This window comes from Colius striatus, chromosome 7 (genome assembly GCF_028858725.1).
Source record: "Colius striatus isolate bColStr4 chromosome 7, bColStr4.1.hap1, whole genome shotgun sequence".
Taxonomy (NCBI): domain Eukaryota; kingdom Metazoa; phylum Chordata; class Aves; order Coliiformes; family Coliidae; genus Colius; species Colius striatus.
Window position 1 is genome coordinate 38,747,926 of NC_084765.1, and position 20,308 is coordinate 38,768,233.

At 42.1% G+C, this 20,308-nt stretch overlaps 2 protein-coding genes across 4 annotated transcripts in view; one reads left to right on the plus strand and one right to left on the minus strand.

Annotated features, from left to right (window-relative positions):
* The first annotated feature begins 2,721 nt into the window (after positions 1 to 2,721).
* Positions 2,722 to 18,108, plus strand: SLC30A4 (solute carrier family 30 member 4). 2 transcript variants are annotated; one of them, XM_010195556.2, is made up of 7 exons: positions 2,722 to 3,315; positions 8,047 to 8,193; positions 13,818 to 13,971; positions 14,228 to 14,441; positions 14,692 to 14,797; positions 17,091 to 17,225; positions 17,868 to 18,108. In XM_010195556.2, the coding sequence occupies exons 1-7, from the start codon at positions 2,925 to 2,927 to the stop codon at positions 18,020 to 18,022; spliced, it is 1,302 nt and encodes a 433-aa protein (XP_010193858.2). In that variant the 5' UTR covers positions 2,722 to 2,924; the 3' UTR covers positions 18,023 to 18,108. The 2 variants fall into 2 exon arrangements, with proteins under 2 accessions (XP_010193858.2, XP_061855461.1); XM_061999477.1 differs by lacking the exon at positions 8,047 to 8,193.
* C7H15orf48 (chromosome 7 C15orf48 homolog) overlaps positions 4,872 to 20,308 on the minus strand; it is a 30,594-nt gene continuing 15,157 nt past the window's right edge. For both annotated transcript variants that reach the window (XR_009819033.1, XM_061999484.1), the window contains one exon: positions 4,872 to 8,621. The gene's annotated coding sequence lies outside the window, so the exon portion shown is untranslated. The remainder of the gene's footprint in view (positions 8,622 to 20,308) is intronic.

Genomic DNA, 20,308 nt, shown 5'->3' on the forward strand with positions numbered 1-20,308 from the left:
TCCTGCCTTTCCCTCCTGTTCTACAATTTTCGGTTGTATTCCTGCACTTATTTGCTACTCATCTCATAATCCTCCACACTTACTCTCCAAGTGATTGTCCACAGTGTGTACACAACTTTCTAGCTTTCTTGCTGAGGTCTTATACTCCCAGCGAGACTGCAGACTCACGCTGGAAAGTTGTTCATTTTCAAACTCCTGGCAAGACAAATGCCTATGCATGTGACACTAACAGCAAACAATCACATTTCCTTTTGACTTTATATTGCAGCAACGCTGTTTGGAAACTTTCAGTGGCACCTGCACATTCTGGATTTTATTGCTGTAACTGATTTAAGCAGTTGTATACATAGCACCTACCCTGGCCTTAGAAATCTGGGTAAAAATAGAATGTTGGTTTGAATTGTGTAGCAAAAAGTATGTTTTGAACGATCAGCTTTGAACTTGCTGGATGATTTCAAATATGATGTATGAAAAGGAGATATTTCACATTAATAGGTAATTTCTTATAGATTCTGTACTTCTTAAGTAAACACAACTACAGAGAGGGCACACCCTTGGCTGTCATAATAAAGAAATGAACAGGCTGTTTCAAAAGGCTCCGTTCAACAAAGGTTCATCTTGACAATGCATGACTTGGATCTTGACAACACTTCAGAAAATGTGGTCTTAGTTACTCAATAAAAGGCAAGATGGCAAACCTTGGTGTTTGGGGTGTTAGGTCCCCTCAACTTACCATCCCTCCTCAACACTAGAAGCTTCTGTTCCTGTAGAAGGGGCCTCAAGATGGAGCATGAGCCTATTCCTCAATTCACCGGTGCGAAGCCCAACATTTTAAGACAGTTTTATAAGCAGTTGTTTTGCCAGCTCCTACCCTGCCAGTCATTCATGCATGTGTGTCCTCACTGACTTGTACTGGTATAAGTGGTGAAATGGGTGAAATGTGGAGTGAGTTAAATCACCCAGAGAGAACACAAACATTAACAATGGCTGTGCTGGAACACAGCCGAGAATGCTGCTTTATGCAGCAGCACTGCTGTAACAGGGTCCCAGTCCCCACTGCTCATTCTAACTCCCACAGAGTTCACTGCCCCCTCCGTTGTCACATGGGTATCTGTAAGAGTTGTGATCATGGAAGCAATTTCAGTTACACACACAAATATACCCCAACCCTTTCCAATATGTATTTTTTTAACTCTGGCCCATTTCAGGGTCCCAGTTCATCAGCTGGTAATCCTGCTGGGGAAAGTATGAGGTGAGTGAAAGGGCTGTGGATGGCACCTCTTTCAACACCTGAGGAGGAATAACTTGAGATCGCAGGAAAATGGCCACATTGGCAAGGGAGCTCAGACAAAGCACGGTACTGTTTACTTCTTGACATCATTAAGAACAACAATAAGCAATCCTCATCCAAGGCCAGTTTACCACACATGACTTGCCTCCCGCAGGGCCTGTTCCAAGGAGAGTCTCACTCCCATCCTGCAGCACCGCTCTGATGCGTGCCAGAATCTGCTATCAGTCCTTGACCAGACAGGGAGTGTCTTTCTCCAAAATCTTGGAGTTCTATTCAACTGTCCAGACTTCGTAACTTCCTTCAACCAGGTCGAAAAACAGGATACGTACTTTCCCTCTGGGAGGCGTGTTTTTCCAGAAGTGTTTATGACTTGGGGAACTGATTGACACAGAAACAAAAGTGGGCCATGGGTACGCATAGGCTGGCAAGAAAACCTCCAGCACTCCGATGAGTGAGGAGAGAGAATCACCTCTCAACAGAACTAATAATGTCAAAAATCTAATTACATTGACGTTAGAGCATGGTTATGAAAGGAATGATAAGACAGCAGTGTCTCTGAGGTTCGTTCCTGCCTACATCCTTTAACGAACGATTAGAAAGGCGCATGTGACTTCCTACCACACGGCGCTGCCCCGATGGGAGTTACTGGAAACGGTGCAAAGAGCCTTGCCTTTGCCAGGGACGCAACGAAAAACGGCTACACAATGCAAACTTGTGACTTTTACAATTTGAAGCGTGGCAGGATGCGATTCAGGCTTCCAGTGTACACGAAAACAGTTGCTTGTCTATCAACGGTTTTACGGCTTTTACAGTTAAAAGTCTCTGCCTCGCGTGACATTTATCCACGGAACACAAATGCACGTGGAGAGGGGTCACCACGGGGAAGGCGCGGGTGCCGCAAGGCCGCGCGCTGCTGACGGCCACTGCACGGGGCGACCACTGCGCGGTCAGCGCTGGGCGCGGCGAGGCGGCGGGAGCGGGGCCCGAACCTGCAGCCGCCCGGTGCACGCGGCGCAGGCGCAGTGCCGGCGGGGGCCGCGGCGGTCTGTGGGCGCGCAGGGGTGCCGGCTCCCGTCTGCCGGCCCGGCCCCGCCGCGCCCGCCGCCGCCGCCCTGCGCGGGGCCGACCCGGGAGCGCGTAGGGGTTTCGGCCGAGGCGCGTTCGCCGCCCACGGCGGTGCCCGGGGCGCGGCTCTGATGGCTGTGACGCGCGCGGCGGCGGCGCTCCCCCTGCGCCGGCAGGGACGCGGCTCTGCGCCCGGCGCCGCCTGCCCGGCCGCACCGTGACCGGGGCTGCGCCGGCGAGCGCGGCGGGGCAGACGGGCTCCGCGAGGCGGCCCAGGGCTCCGGGGGCGGACGGCGGCCGCGGCGCCTCGCAGCTGTGCGCTCGGGGCGCGGAGCGGCGTGGGGGGGCGGCGCGAGTGCCGGGGGGGCGGCGGTGGGGGGATCGGGAGTGCCGGGGCGCTCCGCGGCAGAGCCCCGCGTCGCGTTCCGGCCGGCCTGCGCAGGGCCCGGCGCGGCGATGTAGGGGACATACCCTGACGGGACGGCGGACGGACGGGCGCTGCCTGCGAGGAGGAAGCTAAGCCAGAGGAGCCGGCCGCGGCCGGGGAGGCTCCCGGTGCGCCGCCGCTATGGCCGGGCCCGGCCTCTGGGCGAGCATCAAGTCCCTGCTGCGGAGGAGCGAGGACCCCTTGTTCCTGAACGACTCCAGTGCCTTTGACTTCTCGGACGAGGTGGGGGACGAGGACTTCCCCAGGTTTAACAAGCTGCGAGTGGTGGTGTCGGACGACGCCTCAGAGGTGGCCCCCGAGACGCCAGTGAACGGGGCGCCCCTGGGCCTGCCCTCCGACGACGACTCCCTGCTGGACCGGGACATCGCCCTGCGCAGCGCCCGGCCCGGCCGGCCGGACCCCTGCAGCGGCTGCAGCAGCCGGCGGGAGCGCTCCCGGCTGCGGAAGGTGAAGAAGCGGCTGACGCTCGCTGCTCTCCTCTACCTCCTCTTCATGACGGGGGAGCTTGTAGGTGAGTCGGTTGGGTTTTTTTGCCGTCTCTCCGGCGCAGGTGCCTCGCAGCCTCTTGTGCTGCTCCGGCCTCGGTTTTAAATATTTACTAAGAGAAACCATCTGTCATTTAGAGAGATTAGCAGCAAGTTCAGAGAGTGAGGAGCAAAGTCCACCTGTATTTTCCGTGCAGGAGGAATTTGCAACTTCCCTTATTCGAATCTCGGCCATACCCCGAAATGGCACAAAATAAGATGTTTTTTGCACGTCTGAGGAGCTTTTATGTCTCCTTGTGAGTTTTTCTTACAAGTTTGTAAGGTGTTTTAAGTGAGGGAGAAATGGCATTTGATTACAGACATAAGTGAAAGAAGATGAGTAATTTAACCCTCAGTATTTTTACTTACTGCCATAAAATCCTGCTGTTTGCAAGTGTGACATTAACCATAGTAACAAAGCTACTACTGCGGGGGTATTTGTCCTTACTCACCCTACACAGCAATACACTGTTACAACTGAAAAGACCAGTCCTGAACTATCCTTGCAGTCCTGTGAAGGGGCCAGGCACTTGACAATTTCCCCATGCCCTGCTGTGCTCTGCACTAGACTTACATTCCATCCAGACATAAACCATATGAGCAAAGTCAATTACAATAATAGGTGTTTTAATGCTTTCCATTACAGTGCATAAGAACAGTTTGATTAAATTATTTGTGGTTTTTGTTTGTTAGTCCTTGGCAGAAGGATGATAGGTTTTTACGTGGGATTTCGTTCCCGTGTAAAGCACCTGATTGTTGTTTGCCTGAAGAATGATTCTGGTGCTGTGGTTCAGCTTTTATGGCTCTCTCCTAAAGGCTGTCGTTTTCTCTTTAGGTTGGAGAGACCCCGAGCATCATGCAGCAGTCTGTACAAACAGACTGTGCTTTATTTAACGGGCTACAGCAGCCTAGGCTTGAAATGAAATCTGAAGGTCCCTTGGATGCACAGATGAGCTATTAGATGTTATGCCTTTGCTATTGCTAGATATTTTTTACAAAGTAAAGTATTTATCTTTGAATCTCTGATTGCTTATCAAGGTCAGCATCCTCTTACCTTCTGAATACATCCCTGCCATTTGCTGCATGTGTCTGGTACTGCTCAGCTCCTGAAGAATGCTGAGACACTCTCCTCCACATCCCCCTGATTTGGAGTAGCAGGGAGCATTACACATTACATTGAGGTGTATGTGGGGCTAAGTCTTGCTAGTAACTATAACAGCTAACTGCTTTTAAATTGCTTTTATTTTAACATACAAGTGTAGATCACAGCTCATCAGAGGAATTACTGGCCATAATTCACTGAAAAAAAAAATCAAGTAACAAAAACTTTCTTGAAGTAAGGAACAGAGATACCTCAGGCTCAGTAACATGGCACCTACATGCTCCTCCTCACCTATGTGAGTTTGGTCAGTAATGACTGAAGGTCTGACATCTGCTCATGTGAAGTGAGCTCTCACTGTTGGATCACTTGTCCTAGGACAGCTGTGAATTGTATGTTTAAGACAGAAGCTTCTACGAAGTGGATAGGGAGTGAAATCCTTACTCGAGTGTAAATAACAGTTTATTCCACAAATGTGGGACAAAAATCCTGAGGAGAAATGGTGCATTTTTCATAGAAAGACCAGAATACTGACTGTACCTACACCAGTTTTATTTGTGGCCTTATTTCAGGAACGTGTGTTAATGGAAAAAAGTGAGTTTGTCCTTCAACATCTCCAAGCTTGTAGTTAGTCATTAATAACACTGCCACAGCATATCACTGGGTCATAGATAAGACACTTTGCATCAAAGCTCTTGCAGACTGAATGCCTCCATTTGTCCCCATGGCTCCATTTTTTCCTCTGGCTGAGATTTTGTTTCAGCATGAACTCAGGTACATTTGATAAGCTGCATAATGTTGTAGGTCTGACATAGTAATCCTTACTCATACATTGAACTCGGTACATCTGAAGGACCTCTTATTACTGAATAATACGTCTGAGCCGTTGCCAGCTTGGTGCTGAAGTCACTAAGGGTGACTGTTAGGGACTTTGGATCCAATTCATTATGTTGTGGACTTCTCCATACCTAGAGTGCAGGCAGAACTCTAGAAATAATAGATGTAGAGAGTGAAAACTCTCTTTTCATCACTGGCATATCATCTGTGTTTTCTCCCTTCCAGCCAGGACTTGTACAGCTTCATATCAAGCGGCAGATTTGTCTGTCCAAAGTGTTAGTGCTGTGGTGTGGGCATGTCCCCCCAAGGTATGCTATTACCAGCCCTATTTCATTATTTGGGCACTGAGGCAGACAGCACTAAGGGCCAGACCCATAAAATATTCAGGCATCCAGCTTCCCTAGAGAATAAATAGAGGACTTGGGAATCTCAGTATTTTTGTAGATCTTGACCTGAGTGACTGAATGATAAGGGACGACAGCAGCAGCGGAATGGGTAATGATGGAGCCCTCAAGTCTTGGGTCAGTGCCTTATGTATTTAATGTATTGCACTCCAGCCCTCTGTCGTGTGCTGACTGGTTGGTTTCAAATTTTGAAACTTTTGGAATTGATCTGTAGCTCAGTTTGATCATAAAGGTCATTTTAGTGCTCTCTTTTTCTTTGACAGATTTGACAGATCTTTGACAGATTTGAGTTTCTAAGAAAAAGACTCTATCAGACAATTAATTTGTTGAGGAATTTGTTGCTGTCTGTTACTGATGACAAGATGAAGGAAATCTTATTTCAGAAGTTTCTTTGCAAAATCTTGATTGGCATATTGTTTTGCAAAGTGCAGCCAAGCCTGTTCCCCCAGCCCACCTCAGTGTTTGCTGTTTAATTTGCTGAACAGTCATTGTAAAAGCCAGATAAAAACTTACACTTTGCATCAAGAAATGAAAAAAAGATATTGCAAGTCCTAGTTAGCTTTTCTAACAGGGTTTTGACGTTTTCAGCTGTGTTTAGAGATTTCTCATTGATCATCCCTGAGGACTGCTGTCCTTCACAGGTCACTGAAAACAGTGGTGGGGCATCGAGCAATTTGTAAGGGTTATAGATGTCTTCTTTTGTTCCAAGTGTTTTAAACAGCCTTTAGGTAGTACCTTTAACCAAGTAAGGAACCTTTGGAAACAGACCTTTGCTTTAGATTTACATAAATCTCTGTTACGTTGTCTTAATCCACATGCTGCATTATGATTAGCTTCAGTACCTGAATTCCTTCTTTAACATTTGATTTTCAAAGTCTTTAAAGGTGAGATGGTAGCTGAAGCAGGATTGACTCATCTTGGACTGAAGTGATTGTAAAAACTAACACATGTGGATGAACATACACACTTCAAATGGTCGTACATATCAACCACCAAATGTAATGTGGGAGGTAGAAATTATGGTTTGTTCTGGTTTGACTAAGAAAGAGGTTGAGTTACTCAGTATCTCAACCTCTCAACTCCATATAATTTTTAAAAAATCGTGTGAGAACAGTAATTGACAAAGGAAAGGCACAACTCATTTTACTCAAAAAGCTGCAGAATTGCTAAATCTCAAAAACTCACCATTTTTTCCAAAGGCCCCCCAGTGAGAGCCTTTGGAAAATTTCAGTCTCAGAAGAATTTGACTTAGAAACTTATGAACAACTGAAGAAAGGGGGATGGAAGAAGGAGCTGTTTGAAATGCGATGTAACTGGTAGTTACCCACAGCACAAGCAATACCACAGTACCAGCCACGTTGCTTGTGTTTGGCTAGGGAAGAAAGTGCAGCTCTGCAGGTGTACATGTACACACATCCACAGCCAGACCTTTGCTATGTCCTCATGGTCAGCCTCTTCACTGAGACAGTTGTAATTGTGTATGAAGATACCTTTACTCAAAATGTTGGAGCTAAATGGCACACCAGCTGCATGCTTTGTGCAGTAAACTTTACAGGAGGAATGACAATCTCAAGGTAAAAAGAGAAACTAAGCTGACACTAAAGATGTCATCTTCTCTGAGCAAATCATCCTGCCTTCGTGCATGTGGAAGAAAACACAGCTTGTCCTTGATTCCCCTTTAGATAACGGATGTTTAAGAGAGGCACATTGTTTAAATCTCTCACCCATCCAGTAGAAGCATTAGCAATTGAATTGGAACAAAGATATTAACCTTTGATCTGAGGTTATTTGTCTCAATCCAGCTGATAATTATGAGAAAAAAATATGGTAATAAATAACAATGAAAAGCGCCGTGCAAGTGAAAGTCATTGTCTGTAATATGCATTGGCAGAACTTAAACATCTCTGCCGGGACAAGGAATAATGAAGGTTAAAAGATAATGTAATGAAAATAAAACAAGGACAGAGTAAATTTGGTTGCCATTGAGTCACTGGACTTCTGTCCCTGTTCCCTAATGTCAAAATATTTAACAGATGTGACTGAAAAAGAGAATTAGCAGGTTACACACATATGTGATAACATGAAGGGAAAAGATACAAAACTATTTTGGGCCTGATCTGAGAAATGTTATGATGCAAGTAGCCTCTATGAGAAGAACAGGGGTGAATCCTGTCTGTGTTAATAGTAAGCACACTTCACAGCACTTGTAACTATGGTAGCTTTGTTACAGCGTGGCATCTTGATTGTAATGGGAAAAAGAAGGGCTCTCATACACTTAACACACTGTTCTGAAAATACATAACTATGAGAAATGCCAAGGGGATGTTATGTAGAATCATTAATGTTATACATCCTGACTTTTCCAACTTTGTTTCCAGGTGGATATGTTGCTAACAGTCTAGCAATTATGACAGATGCACTTCATATGTTAACTGACCTTAGCGGTATTATTTTGACCCTGCTTGCTCTCTGGCTGTCTGCAAAATCTCCCACAAAGAGGTTCACTTTTGGATTTCATCGCTTAGGTATGTAGATACCAGTTTTTGCTGTTAACAGAGTATGTTAAGCAACAACTGTAAAGATCACCTAATTCTAGAACAGGTAACTTCAAAGAAGTAGCAACAAACCTAGAAGTTGCTTTACGTTTAACACTCTGACTCTAACGTCCTTTCACTGGCCATTGTGGATCCATTACATAGGTTGTATTGCCACAAGGGAATAGACAATAAAATCCCCAATTTACAAGAAATTAAATGTCAGCCAAAGGTGAAGTTTATGGCAGAGTTTCACTCACGAGGAGCAGGAAGTGTCTCTCCATCTCTGTGGAACTGAGACTTAGCAGATCCGTAGTTAATTCTGAATGCTTGATTCATCTTCCATCTTAAGGACGAAGACTGGGGAACTGGATATGCTGTGACGTGGTGCATTTGACTTCCTACAAACGAACCGTGACCTAAAAAGTTTAAAAAAGGGTTCAGAGGAGGGAAGCTGTCCCCAGCAAGAACAAGAGTGGATATGCAGCTGTGTTTTACAGTCCATCTGTAATTACTGGGCTGTTGCATTAGCTCAGGCCCCTGTGCACCTTTGTGCTTCAGAACTGAGGCTGTTGAGCAAAACAGGGGAACGTTCTTTCGTCACTCACTGTTGTACCACTGTCACTGTTGGTGTGACACACTGAGGATCTGTACATGTCAATCTGTTCACAACAGATGATTGCCAGTGCCCAGGATTTATGATGTCCCATTGATTTCAGTAGAATTATGACACTGGAATGTCATAATGTGAAAAATGACACCTTAATCCAGGACTGAAGAGTTCTGTAGATAGTATTATCAGAGAGCTGTGCTCTGCCAGAAGCTGCATAAAGCAGTATTCCTATTGCAGTCCCCAAACCACACCAAGCAATGGTCAAAATGTCTCATGGTTCTCAATACTGTAAGCTAACCTCTGCCCTTTTTTAGGTGTCTGTAAAAAAGAAGTATAAACAGAATTACATACTAAACCTTGGAAGGGTATTTTCAGGATTCATTACTTCATGTTTGGAAATGTAATGATGATCAAGGATGTTTTCAAGTGGTTGCTAACTGAATATAATAATGCATAATATACAGGTGCAGGTCTTGTAGGCAAGCCAAAAAGCTTCAACCTTTATTTTTCATGAAACAGATAATTTCTAGTGTCACAGTGTGCTCTATACATTCTGTAGTGTATATTTTTTCAAGGAATTTCAGTGTCTTGTGTAGTCATTATTTGCAATTCTTATTTTGGCTGCTAGAACAGCAATAGAATTCGACAACTCCATCACTCCTAGTCATTTGTCATCAGTTAGTCACTAGTGCATGAATGCATAACTCTGTGTGCTAGCAAAGATCTTTAGGGCTTTAGCAAGAAAGCATTAACAATGCCAGCATTTCCCATTACAAACTTTTCTTTCAAGAAGTTTTAATTTTGCAATGAGAGATCACCTAATACTGAAACCTGACCTTGCAGGTATGCCCCTGGCATTTGCTCATAGTCCCTAGAGGATGTTTGCTAGCATTTATACATACTTTAACCTATGTAAAAATCATTTGAGTAGTGTATGTAGTTGTAACTTCTCTAAAATCAAATAGTACATACATTGAACATGCCACAGCCTTGCTTAAAACAGGAGTTAATCTTAGAAAATAAACTTATTTAACCATTAAAATCTTACTCAGTTCTGTACATTTTCACTGATTTTTTTTCAAATAATTGGAGGGCTCTGCAGCACTTTGCAAACACAAATCCCTGAGGATTCCTGCCATCTCACTTTCAGGGCTTTTTTTTGTTTGTTTGCTTGTGGTTTTTTTCCATTTTACTACCCAGAAAAAAACTGATCAGACTGATTCAGTGGTGGCCCATGGGCTGGATCTGGCCCATAGAATTAGTCCATACTCTCCCTGGGAGAAGTTACAGAGAGCAGCAATGACTGCTACTTTGCTGCTGCCCAGTGCCAGCAGGTGGCCAAACACTAGAACATGTTGCAGAGTCTCCACAGTTGGAAATACTCAAAACTGAGTTCAGCCTTGAGCAACCTGCTGTGGTTAATCCTGCTTTATCAGGGCTACACTGCTTCCAAGGGTTCCTTTCTACTGAGTAGCAGCAGTGCAGCTGTCTCTGTAGTAGGACAGCTGGAGCCTGGAGGTGTGGGGAGAAGAGTGTCTGTGGCTGCACTGAGGAAGAGGATTGGGTAATGACAGAATGACAGAATCTTAAGGGTTGGAAGGGACCTTGAAGATCATCTAGTTCACTCCCTGTACCAGAGCAGGACCACCTAGAGTAGGTCACACAGGAACTCATCCAGGGGGGTTTTGAATGTCTCCAGAGAAGGCGACTCCACAACCCATCTGGACAGCCTGTGCCAGTGTTCCCTCACAGGGAAGAAGTTTTTCCTTATGTTTCTTTGGAACCTCTTATGTTCCAGCTTGTACCTGTTGCCCCTTGTCCTATCACTGGACATCACTGAGAACAGCCTGGCTCCATCCTCCTGACACCTGCCCTTTACATATTTGTAAACATTAATGAGGTCACCCCTCAGCCTCCTGCAAGCTAAAGAGCCCCAGCTCCCTCAGCTTTCATCATAAGGGAGATGCTCCACTCCCTGCAGGAGACCCCTAAACCTTGACCTAGGTTCTGCAAGTTCAGAATATTCATTTTTTTAAAAAAGTTCCATTTATGACACTTATTTGCCTGATCTTAGGTGCCCAGTCTGAATGCTGTGGCCTGTGGGTCCAGTTTCACACAGCAGTGAATGATGGCAATGGAACAAAGCTGATCCTAGGATATATCCTCATTGTGACACATTTTTCCAGATAACCTATGTGTAAGAAGCTTGCCAGCAAATAAAACAAGCTCAAGGATAGCTTGAATTTCATGAGAGGTGTTAAAACATCACAGAATTTTAAAAATGGGGTACAGATTGAGCATCTGTCACAGAAAAAATGGTGGAGTGTTTGTTTAAAGCTGGGAATTTGTGCAAGAACTACTTTGCATTAAGTTTTAAGATAATCTGTGTATACAGTAGGCATGAAAACATTCTAATGAACAATGTTTCTGGTGCTCATTACCACTTTTGTGTGCAGAACAGTGGATTTTCCAATGATTTCCCATAAACATTGCATTGTTTACAGACATTACAGACCTATTAGTTGTCCAGTCAGATTCCAGAAGGAAATTAGCCCTAGTTTTCATTTATTTGAATTATCTTTGAAGACATAGTATGTAGGCTCCACATTCAGTTTTATTTCCTTTTCAGTGGTTATAAGGAAGCTGACAGATTGAGGAATGGGTTAGAAAAGTAAAGACAAAATAATGGAAACTGCAGTAATGTCTAAAAAGGATTATATTCTTGAAGCCAAAAATAGCTCTGTTTCACCACCAACTGGAGATACCTCCTTCTCAGCAAGACACTGAGCAGATTTAAGCACAGATATGGAATCTGGCATTTTTCCATCGCTGCTGAGACAACGTTAGTAATGACAGAATCAGTCAGTCCACTGAGACAGTGCATAGCTCATTTCACAAGAAGTGAAAGATCTCAGCACAAATCTACAATGCCAACATGACGGTGACTCTGGGAAAGAAGCTGCCAGGGAAACACTGGTTTCAGCTGCAGAAAAAATGATTTTAGATTGTAAAAGTGCAGAATGTTATTTCTCTCTTAAATGCTCACGCTGTGGCTTCACAGATGTTTTTAAAAAAGCATTCTGGAAAACCTTCGAAGGAATGTGTTGTTTTTTGATTTTTTCTTTAAAGGCTGAGTAATCTGCCTGCTTCAGTAAAAGCCACTATCACTTGCATGGCTATTTCCAGGGTTTTCGTGTTCCTCTGAAATCATCTGAGATTGTGACAGTTGCCTCTCAGAGCCTTGTTAGTGCCTGGTAATGCTGGTACTGATCCAGGCATTGGCACATTATTGAACAGCTGAATGTGTTGGTGTCGAGTTTCTTCTCCTATAATGATGTTAAAAATTCAGTGTATGGACCAAGTGATTTTGGTGACATTAAAGTGCTTATATAGCTGCATAGTTTTTAGTGTAATATTCAGCAAACAAAATTAAGGCAGTTCTGTGTTAGAAATGACAACTTTTGCAGTAACCAAATTTGTACTAAGCACTGACAAAGTCAAACTGAGGGAGAAGTGTGGCAATTCTCAGATCAGTATTCTTAGAGCTATGATACAGCCAAGAACAGAATTTTGTCCCTACTGAGGAATAAATCAGGGCAACGTGTGGAACAAGGGGGAAGAACAACCATTAGAATTCCAAATAAATGAATTCCAACTCTGATCTTTGAATTCACAGAGGAAGGCTAAGATCCCAGTGATCCATCTGGCAAGTGACAGTAATGAGCATTATGCATAATGACTACAGATTACTCAGGCATGGCTGCAGATTTATATGCAATACAATGGAGCTAGCATTAAGGTTTTCCCAGTGCTTTTTGTAAAGCCTTGTGTTGCTTATAACAGAGAGTGTTTTAACTGGGCCAGTGTTTTCTGTCAGGTATTTTATGCTATTCCTCCCCCCTCCCCCCCCTTTTTTTCCCCCCAGTTTCAGCTCAGTTTTCAGAATATGAAGCTATAGGGTAAAAGTATGTTTATGTTCAAAGGCATCTACTGACCCATTTGGAAAAACCTAGATTCTTTATAGAAGGGCCTTAAAAAAAGTGTGGACTCATCCTTCTCAGGTTTATGTATGCTATTACAAGCCCAATTTCATGACCTGGGTACGGAGGCAGACAGCACTAAGGTCTCAACGGATGAAATATTGAGGCCTGTTTACCTCACATCAAATAGGAGGAACCTTGGAAAGAGCTGTAACCATCTTCCACAGATGTAAGCATCAGTGGAAGGTGCAAAACAATGAAATATTAGGAGTTTTTATTACCTTTCTAATTTTCTCTTTAGATATATGTGCCCTTCTGAAAGTCTCTGCTGATCAGATAAAATTCCTACACCAAAATGTTGGTCATAGCATTCTGACTTTTGTGAAATATAAGTATTGGGTAAACATTAGATCATGTTAAAATGTTAAAGCAGCATATTACAACAATACAGAAACTTATATTAAGCAATCCTTCATAGCTGAAATCTGCAATAACTAACATGCATGTACACATATGTCGAGAAGCTTAAGAGCAGTATGTCTGACAAGTCTGTACTGTTCACTTTGGTAATCTTTACAGTTTTTTTCAATCCTAAATACAAAAGGATATACATAACTCACTTCCAAATCCAGATTAATACTGTGGGAACTTGAAATCAAGCTTTTCTCTTATTTGTAGGTGAGCTGGTGACACTTGAGGTCACGTATCTTTCTCTGCCCTGGAGAGGGACTTTGCCTACAACTTCTCAGGCAGAAGTTCTGAAGAAGTCACAGTTATAACTAGTGAAGTTTTCATAGAAAACATAACTTGAGAGTACTGATAGTGACAAGAAAATGTGAAGGAGTTGACTAGAACAAACTCCATTTGTTAATCCTGTTTTACAAGTTTTCTTTACCACACAACTTGTTAGTTGTGCACTAGGGTTCTAATACATATAAGACAGTCTCTGTCCACATTCTAATTTGGAAATGGGAATAGATCTGAGACTCACTTTTGTAATGTTGTTTCCTTTCTGTTTGCAGAAGTGTTGTCAGCCATCATTAGTGTATTGCTGGTCTATATCCTTATGGCATTCCTCTTGTATGAAGCTGTTCAGAGAACTATCCATATGGACTATGAAATAAATGGCGATATCATGCTGATTACAGCAGCTGTTGGCGTCGCAGTTAACTTGATGTAAGATCTCCCTTTCTCTTACACTCATAAATGTATTTCTGAATAAGCTGCTAATTCATTCATGATCTGTACCTGGGATATAATTTTGCTGGATTTCTTCATTTTCATAAATAAGACAAGGAATGATGCAGAGTATTACTTTTAATGTTCAGTGGTTTAAAAGGAAAGGAAAAAAAGCACAAAAGCCCGTCCTCCACCCCCCCTCCAAAAACCCTAAAGCTTGTTTCTTGGACTGTTTTTCTTCTTTCACTTTCAGAATGGGTTTTTTGCTGAATCAATCTGGCCACCTTCATTCCCACTCCCATTCCCACCCTCACTCCCACGTACCTCAGTCGAACTCTCCCAACACAGCCCCCAGCGGAAGCCACGGGCACAGCAGCCTTGCCGTCAGAGCCGCGTTTGTACATGCTCTTGGGGACCTGGTGCAGAGCATTGGTGTGCTCGTGGCTGCGTACATCATACGCTTTAAGGTAAGGAATTTCAGCTCTGGTGTTTAAATAGAAGTTTTGGTAAGCTTTTAAAAGATGTGATATTCTATTAGAAGCGTCATGCATCCATGTGAAATGAGCAAAGGCTGTGTTATGTATTTGGTAACTATTCAAACAAAAAAAGAAACATTCATGAATGTTGGAGCTAGAACTAGCTGCATTTTCTGAGTCACATTTTTTAGAGTGAGCTTATTTTCATGCATCCTTTAACACTTTGGAACTTGCCTTACAGCCAGAATACAAGATTGCTGATCCTATATGTACATATGTATTCTCCATACTGGTGGTTTTGACAACAGTTCGTATTCTGTGTGATACAGGAGTTATTATTCTGGAAGGTAAGATCTGTACACAGCCTGCAGTACTTTACATGTCAAATACCAGTGAGCACTGCCACTTTTTTTGACAATCACCATCACTATGTGTCTGGAGACCTATTTATCCTACAGCTGCTTTAATCTGCTGGTTCTTGATGGCTGTCTAAGCCACAGCAGTCTTTAGGTATCTATGACCTCTGCCAGAATGACACAGATCTCAGCTTTGCTCACATTTACCATCAGGACACGGTCAAGGGAAATGTAAAGAATTCCTTGTGTGTCTGCAGTGGCTGTCAGCTGAACTAAGTGAACAGTTGCCTAGACTCAGTTCAACACTTGCACTTCAGTTACTTTTGGGAAGTTAAAGTGAATGCATGTAAAAGGAGGAAGCAAGCTTAGGCCAAATGGCTGGACAAATGGTTCACACCTATCCCGTCTTCCCCTTTTCCACAAAGAGTATTGTATTACTTGTGTGCTTCTACTCTTACCACAGGGGAAGCTACAGGTAAAGAGTGGTGTAAAAAGGAAGGCAAAACAGAAAAAAAAGAGAAAAAGCTGAACATTGAAGAATCTTACTTCATGTAGTCACTTAGAGGGAAAGATAGCAGCAATATTCTTCACATCATAGTAAACATGCCAACCCAACATGCCTGATCTAGTACTATTACCTTATGAAAGTGAAAATGTTAGGGATGGGAGAAAAACCCTGGGCTTTACTTGTACCTTCTTTGCTGTCTCATGGGAGCTATTACTGACTTTGATTACAATCTCAAGTGAAATCAAAGACCTCAGAATCTTCCAGTGTCAGATACTTCTGCTGTCGTTTAGGAGGAGAAAACAAATCTGAAGTGGAAGTTCACAAAGAAGGCAAAAATGGTGACATTTGCTTAAGAAATCTCAATTAGCTCCAAGGCAATAGCTAAGATTTAGCTGAAGAAAACAGATAAGACAAACTAATAGTGTATCAGATTCCAGATGGTTTGAGCTGTAGCTGTTTACATAGGTAACCCAGTTGCCATAAAACTCTCCAAATTCACGATGTTATGACGAGAGGTAGACGGGCTTTATGTATGCTAGGGAATTCTTTCAACTGAAATTCGCATCTCCAGAGATTAGACTTGCATTTATATTGAGACTACAGCCACAACATCAAGGTCCTTGGAGTTGTATCAGCTTTCAGTGTTACTTTCAAACTGAAGTTTCATCATTATAGTAGGAATGCTCAGTTTAAAACTTGAATGACTACCTAATACAAGTAATGAGATTGTAGCTTTTACTATAGATTTATAAGGTAGCATGAAAATCTATGAACAGCATGTTGTGAGATGCTGAAATTGAAGTCCATGTTTCCCAGAAAAAGAAAGCTGTAGAAATAATACCAGGCAGTTATATAGTTACTGCTCAGGTAAATAATTTTCAATGGTCTTCAATGGAAGGAAAATGTTGTTTAATATGAGACAATCCTAGACAACTGAACTTTCAAAAGAGATAGTATTGGAACTAATGTAATTTAGAAGACATTAAGACATCAGGTTCAGAAACCCTGAAGAAATTTGAGTAGCAAGTGGCTGAACTCCTCATAGTGTGTGTATATACATATATAATCAAAGTCCATGAAACTGGAAGATGAACAGTAAAAAACTATGATAGAAACAAAACTGTTCAGAAACAGAGTTCAGCATTTTTGTACTAGTTTTTGACCCATGTTGACAATCTAAAATTTTGATTCTGCCCTTTGTACAGCTAAATGGTGAAGTGGGGAAGATGTCGAGGTGCTATAGCTGCTCAAAATATTATCTCCAAAAGGAGTTGGTCAGTGCCATCATTGATTTGCAAAGATAAAAGTAATATGTATTAACTGCTGTACACAGATTACTATGAGTGTCTGACAATGATACCAGTTACCTGAAGAGAGCAGTTTCAGGAGACAGCAGGAGACAGGCCCTAGCATATTTTTTTTCTTAGATCCTGACCTTAGAGTCTGGTCTAAGCAGTTGCTAGGGGTTAGAAGCTGCTGTAGAGCTGTACACACAGTAGATCCAAAGGATCTAATGTTGGCTACTGCTAGAGAGAGGATTCTGGACAGGACAAATTACATTTGAGGCATCACTGCAATTCCTGTACAACTGCTGTATCTATACTGGACTTGATGTGATAATTTCCATATTATTCCCTATTGATAACTTAGAAGTTATTAATTCCAACAGCACAAATTATAAACTCTTTTTGACATTGACATTTGTCACAACATTTTAAAGGCCACTGAGAGTTTTCAGAAGGCAGAATTAATTTTATCTCGTGTTTGGTATCACAGGAGTTCCAAGGCACTTAAATGTGGATCGCATTAAGGAGGACTTGATGAAAATTGAAGATGTTTATTCTGTAGAAGATTTAAATGTTTGGTCTCTCACTGCAGGAAAAACAGCTGCCATAGTCCACTTGCAACTAGGTAAGCTGCTGTGTAGCATCATTCTAAAATCAATCTAGGTGTAGAAAAAATCCTTATTTAAGTTAAACCAAGAAATATCATTCTGGGAAAAACACAGGTACTAACTGTGGTTTTTACAGCGAGGTATAGAAGCCATCGGTCCAGAACGACACAGTGTAAATGAAAACTGGGCCAAGAAAATATATTTGTACAGAAACAACCAATACAGATTCTTTGTGTAGAAGGGAAGAAAAAAATTCTGCTCATAATTTGCCTTATTTTGTCCAGGGAAAGGCAGGGTGAAGTTCTAATGTAGAACAATCTGTAAGTATAAGAACAATAAGTGTGTTTTGCCAACACGTGCTGATTTAGACACCTAACAGTACCGGGAATATTAATTTTTAGTAAGAAAGAACAGTCTTTTGGGGTGAGGGGTAGTGTCTAAAACACATACTTTCATCATGGTGTTGATTCTAGTTAGAAGATTTAGACCTAAAGGTGTAAAAGAATATACAGAGAGTACACAGGGACCACAGAACAATATTAAACTGAGCTTGAACAAAGATTACTGTAGTTAGTAACCATGAGATAAATTTGACAACAGCTGGATTGTCCAGGTTTCTTGATGAGTGAATTCTGTTAATTATTTTCTTCATTTTCTAGTACCTGGTAGTTCATCTAAGTGGGAGGAAGTTCAGTCCAAGGCCCGACAACTGCTGCTGAACACTTTTGGAATGTACAAGTGCTCTGTCCAGCTTCAGAGTTACAAACAGGAAATAAGCAAAACCTGCGCAAGTTGTCAGAGTTCCAGTGCCTAATTTCGTATGTTTTGGGAACTGCTGCCTTATTCTTTATCTTGTAGTCAAAGACTGAGAGCAATAAATGCAAAATGAAAGTGATCAAACAGAGACCATTAATATGTGGATTTGTACTACGTAACGTGCAGCTGGGAGAACTGGTGCTGCAAAAAGTGCAGTTGTTGCCCTTCAGAACGTGTATTTCGCTTTCTCCCTTGTACTGGTTTTTCAACTTATGATTTTGAGACAAAGCTGTTTTCAGATTATTGTTTACACACTGCAACGTGGCTCTGCAGATACCTCACAAATTACAGTCCAATCTTGTCCGTTAATAACTATCTACCACAAAGTACCTGCACTCCAAAGGGAGCACCAAGTATTCAGTATTCCAATTGAAGTCTCAATGCTGATCATGCCAGGGTTCCATAATATGTCACGATCCCTGAGTTCATTATACAGTATTTTTGCAATAGTGATTTTCATACAGAATCTTGAACTATAATACACTGCTAGTTGAGTTCTTTTGAAAACCATCTCTTTGGAGACACTGCAAAATACAGAATTTACTGTACCTAGACCAGAAATTTAGCTTTAATCTGGGCTTTCAGAGATCCAGACAGGATGATCTTTGCCCAGACTTCTGGTATTTAACTAGAGACCCAACACTGGACCCAAAGTGTTTTAAGTGACCAGTTATCTTAAATGTATTTTAGAATAGGGTTTATACATTAGAAACAGGTTATTTATTTTACAAAGTTTTGACTTGTAAGATGAATTCCAGTGGAAGGTGTCCCTGCCCATAGCAGGGGGGTTGGAACTAGATGATCTTTAAGGTCCTCTCCAACCCAAACCATTTTATGATTCTATGAATTTCTTAAGAATAATCTTGAATGTCTAAACCAGCATTTGATTCACACTAAAGGGCCAGTTGATTAGCATGCATTCAGAGTGTAATTAATAGGTGTCCTGTAATTGATCATTTTTCCATGATTGTTTTGTTTTAAAGAAAAGTGAAATGATAGAAACTATGCTTGATGTGGACATACTCTCAAACACAATCTACAGACATGCAAAATACATGCATCTACAGGAAAGCGGGTAGTAGAAGTTTTAGGTATGTACTATACCCTCGGTCACAGATCTCTGACCTTTTCATCTTTGCTTTGAGCACAGGACAGCAGTATCCTGATGGGAATCCTACTGCAATAGCAGTCTCCACTACTTAGCTTTAGGATTAAAGCAAAATCCAAGGCAGCTCGGTGACCTAATGTCATGGTATTGTGTCAGACAACAATATCATAGCAAGCTACAGTGGCAGAAAGGCCTTTTCTCATTTATATAGGGATGAGGAAATTCAAAAAGTTTCTTTATTCACCCGGACACCTCAAGTCCCCAGAACCGAATTGCTTAGCTTCATGGTGGAGGCCCTGTACTTGGAATGTATACAGGAGAGTAAGACCTGACACTAAGCTATCATACACCTTCAAGCTCAGATTTATGCCTGCTTTTGAAGAAGCTAAGTGCAACAAGAATACGACCTGAAAAGTTCAGAAGATGGGGAGAACTTGGCTTCAGATATTTTTTCTTATTTTGTACTTTGATCTTTATGCAGAACTTATACTGACGTCAAAAGTGGTTCTCTGTGTGGATCTGAGAGGTAATTTTTTGCCCAGTAATAGATATTGTGACATTCAGCTGTGGATACTTAGGCTGTTGTCTGTGTTGAAGCTTACTAGGGTTTCACATATCCATCAGGCTGATCCATACCTGCAATTGCTGGCAACGATCTTGGCTTCTTTTCTCCACTTTTCTGAGGTAGGGGGTCACACGATGAACTTTTATTGGTGAAAACTGACAGCACAGTATTAATTGTTCTAACTAATACTGTGCATTAACACTGGATTATGTTTGTTCTGGCAAGAAATGGAAACACCTGAGTACAGCATGGGAGCATATACAGCTCAGAGGCAAAGTAGCACTGTACTTGGGAAGTTAATGCTTCAATGCAAACACTGTAATCAATTAAGCCATATCATAATTCATGAAAAAGATGCATCCCATCCTTACAAACTTACTGGAAAAAAAATTACCACAAAAAACCAACAGGTATTTTGCACATACTAATACTCAAGTAGGTTTTAATTAAACTGGGGTTTGCAGTTGATGTAATTAGAAGTTGAAGTACAGTAGACATGTATTGTATTTGGAGTTTTTTAATAATTTACTACATGTTTAATTGAAGAAAAAAGCAGAAGTGTGTTGCTTTATTGTGGGTTTTATTAAATCAATTATTAAACTTCACATTGT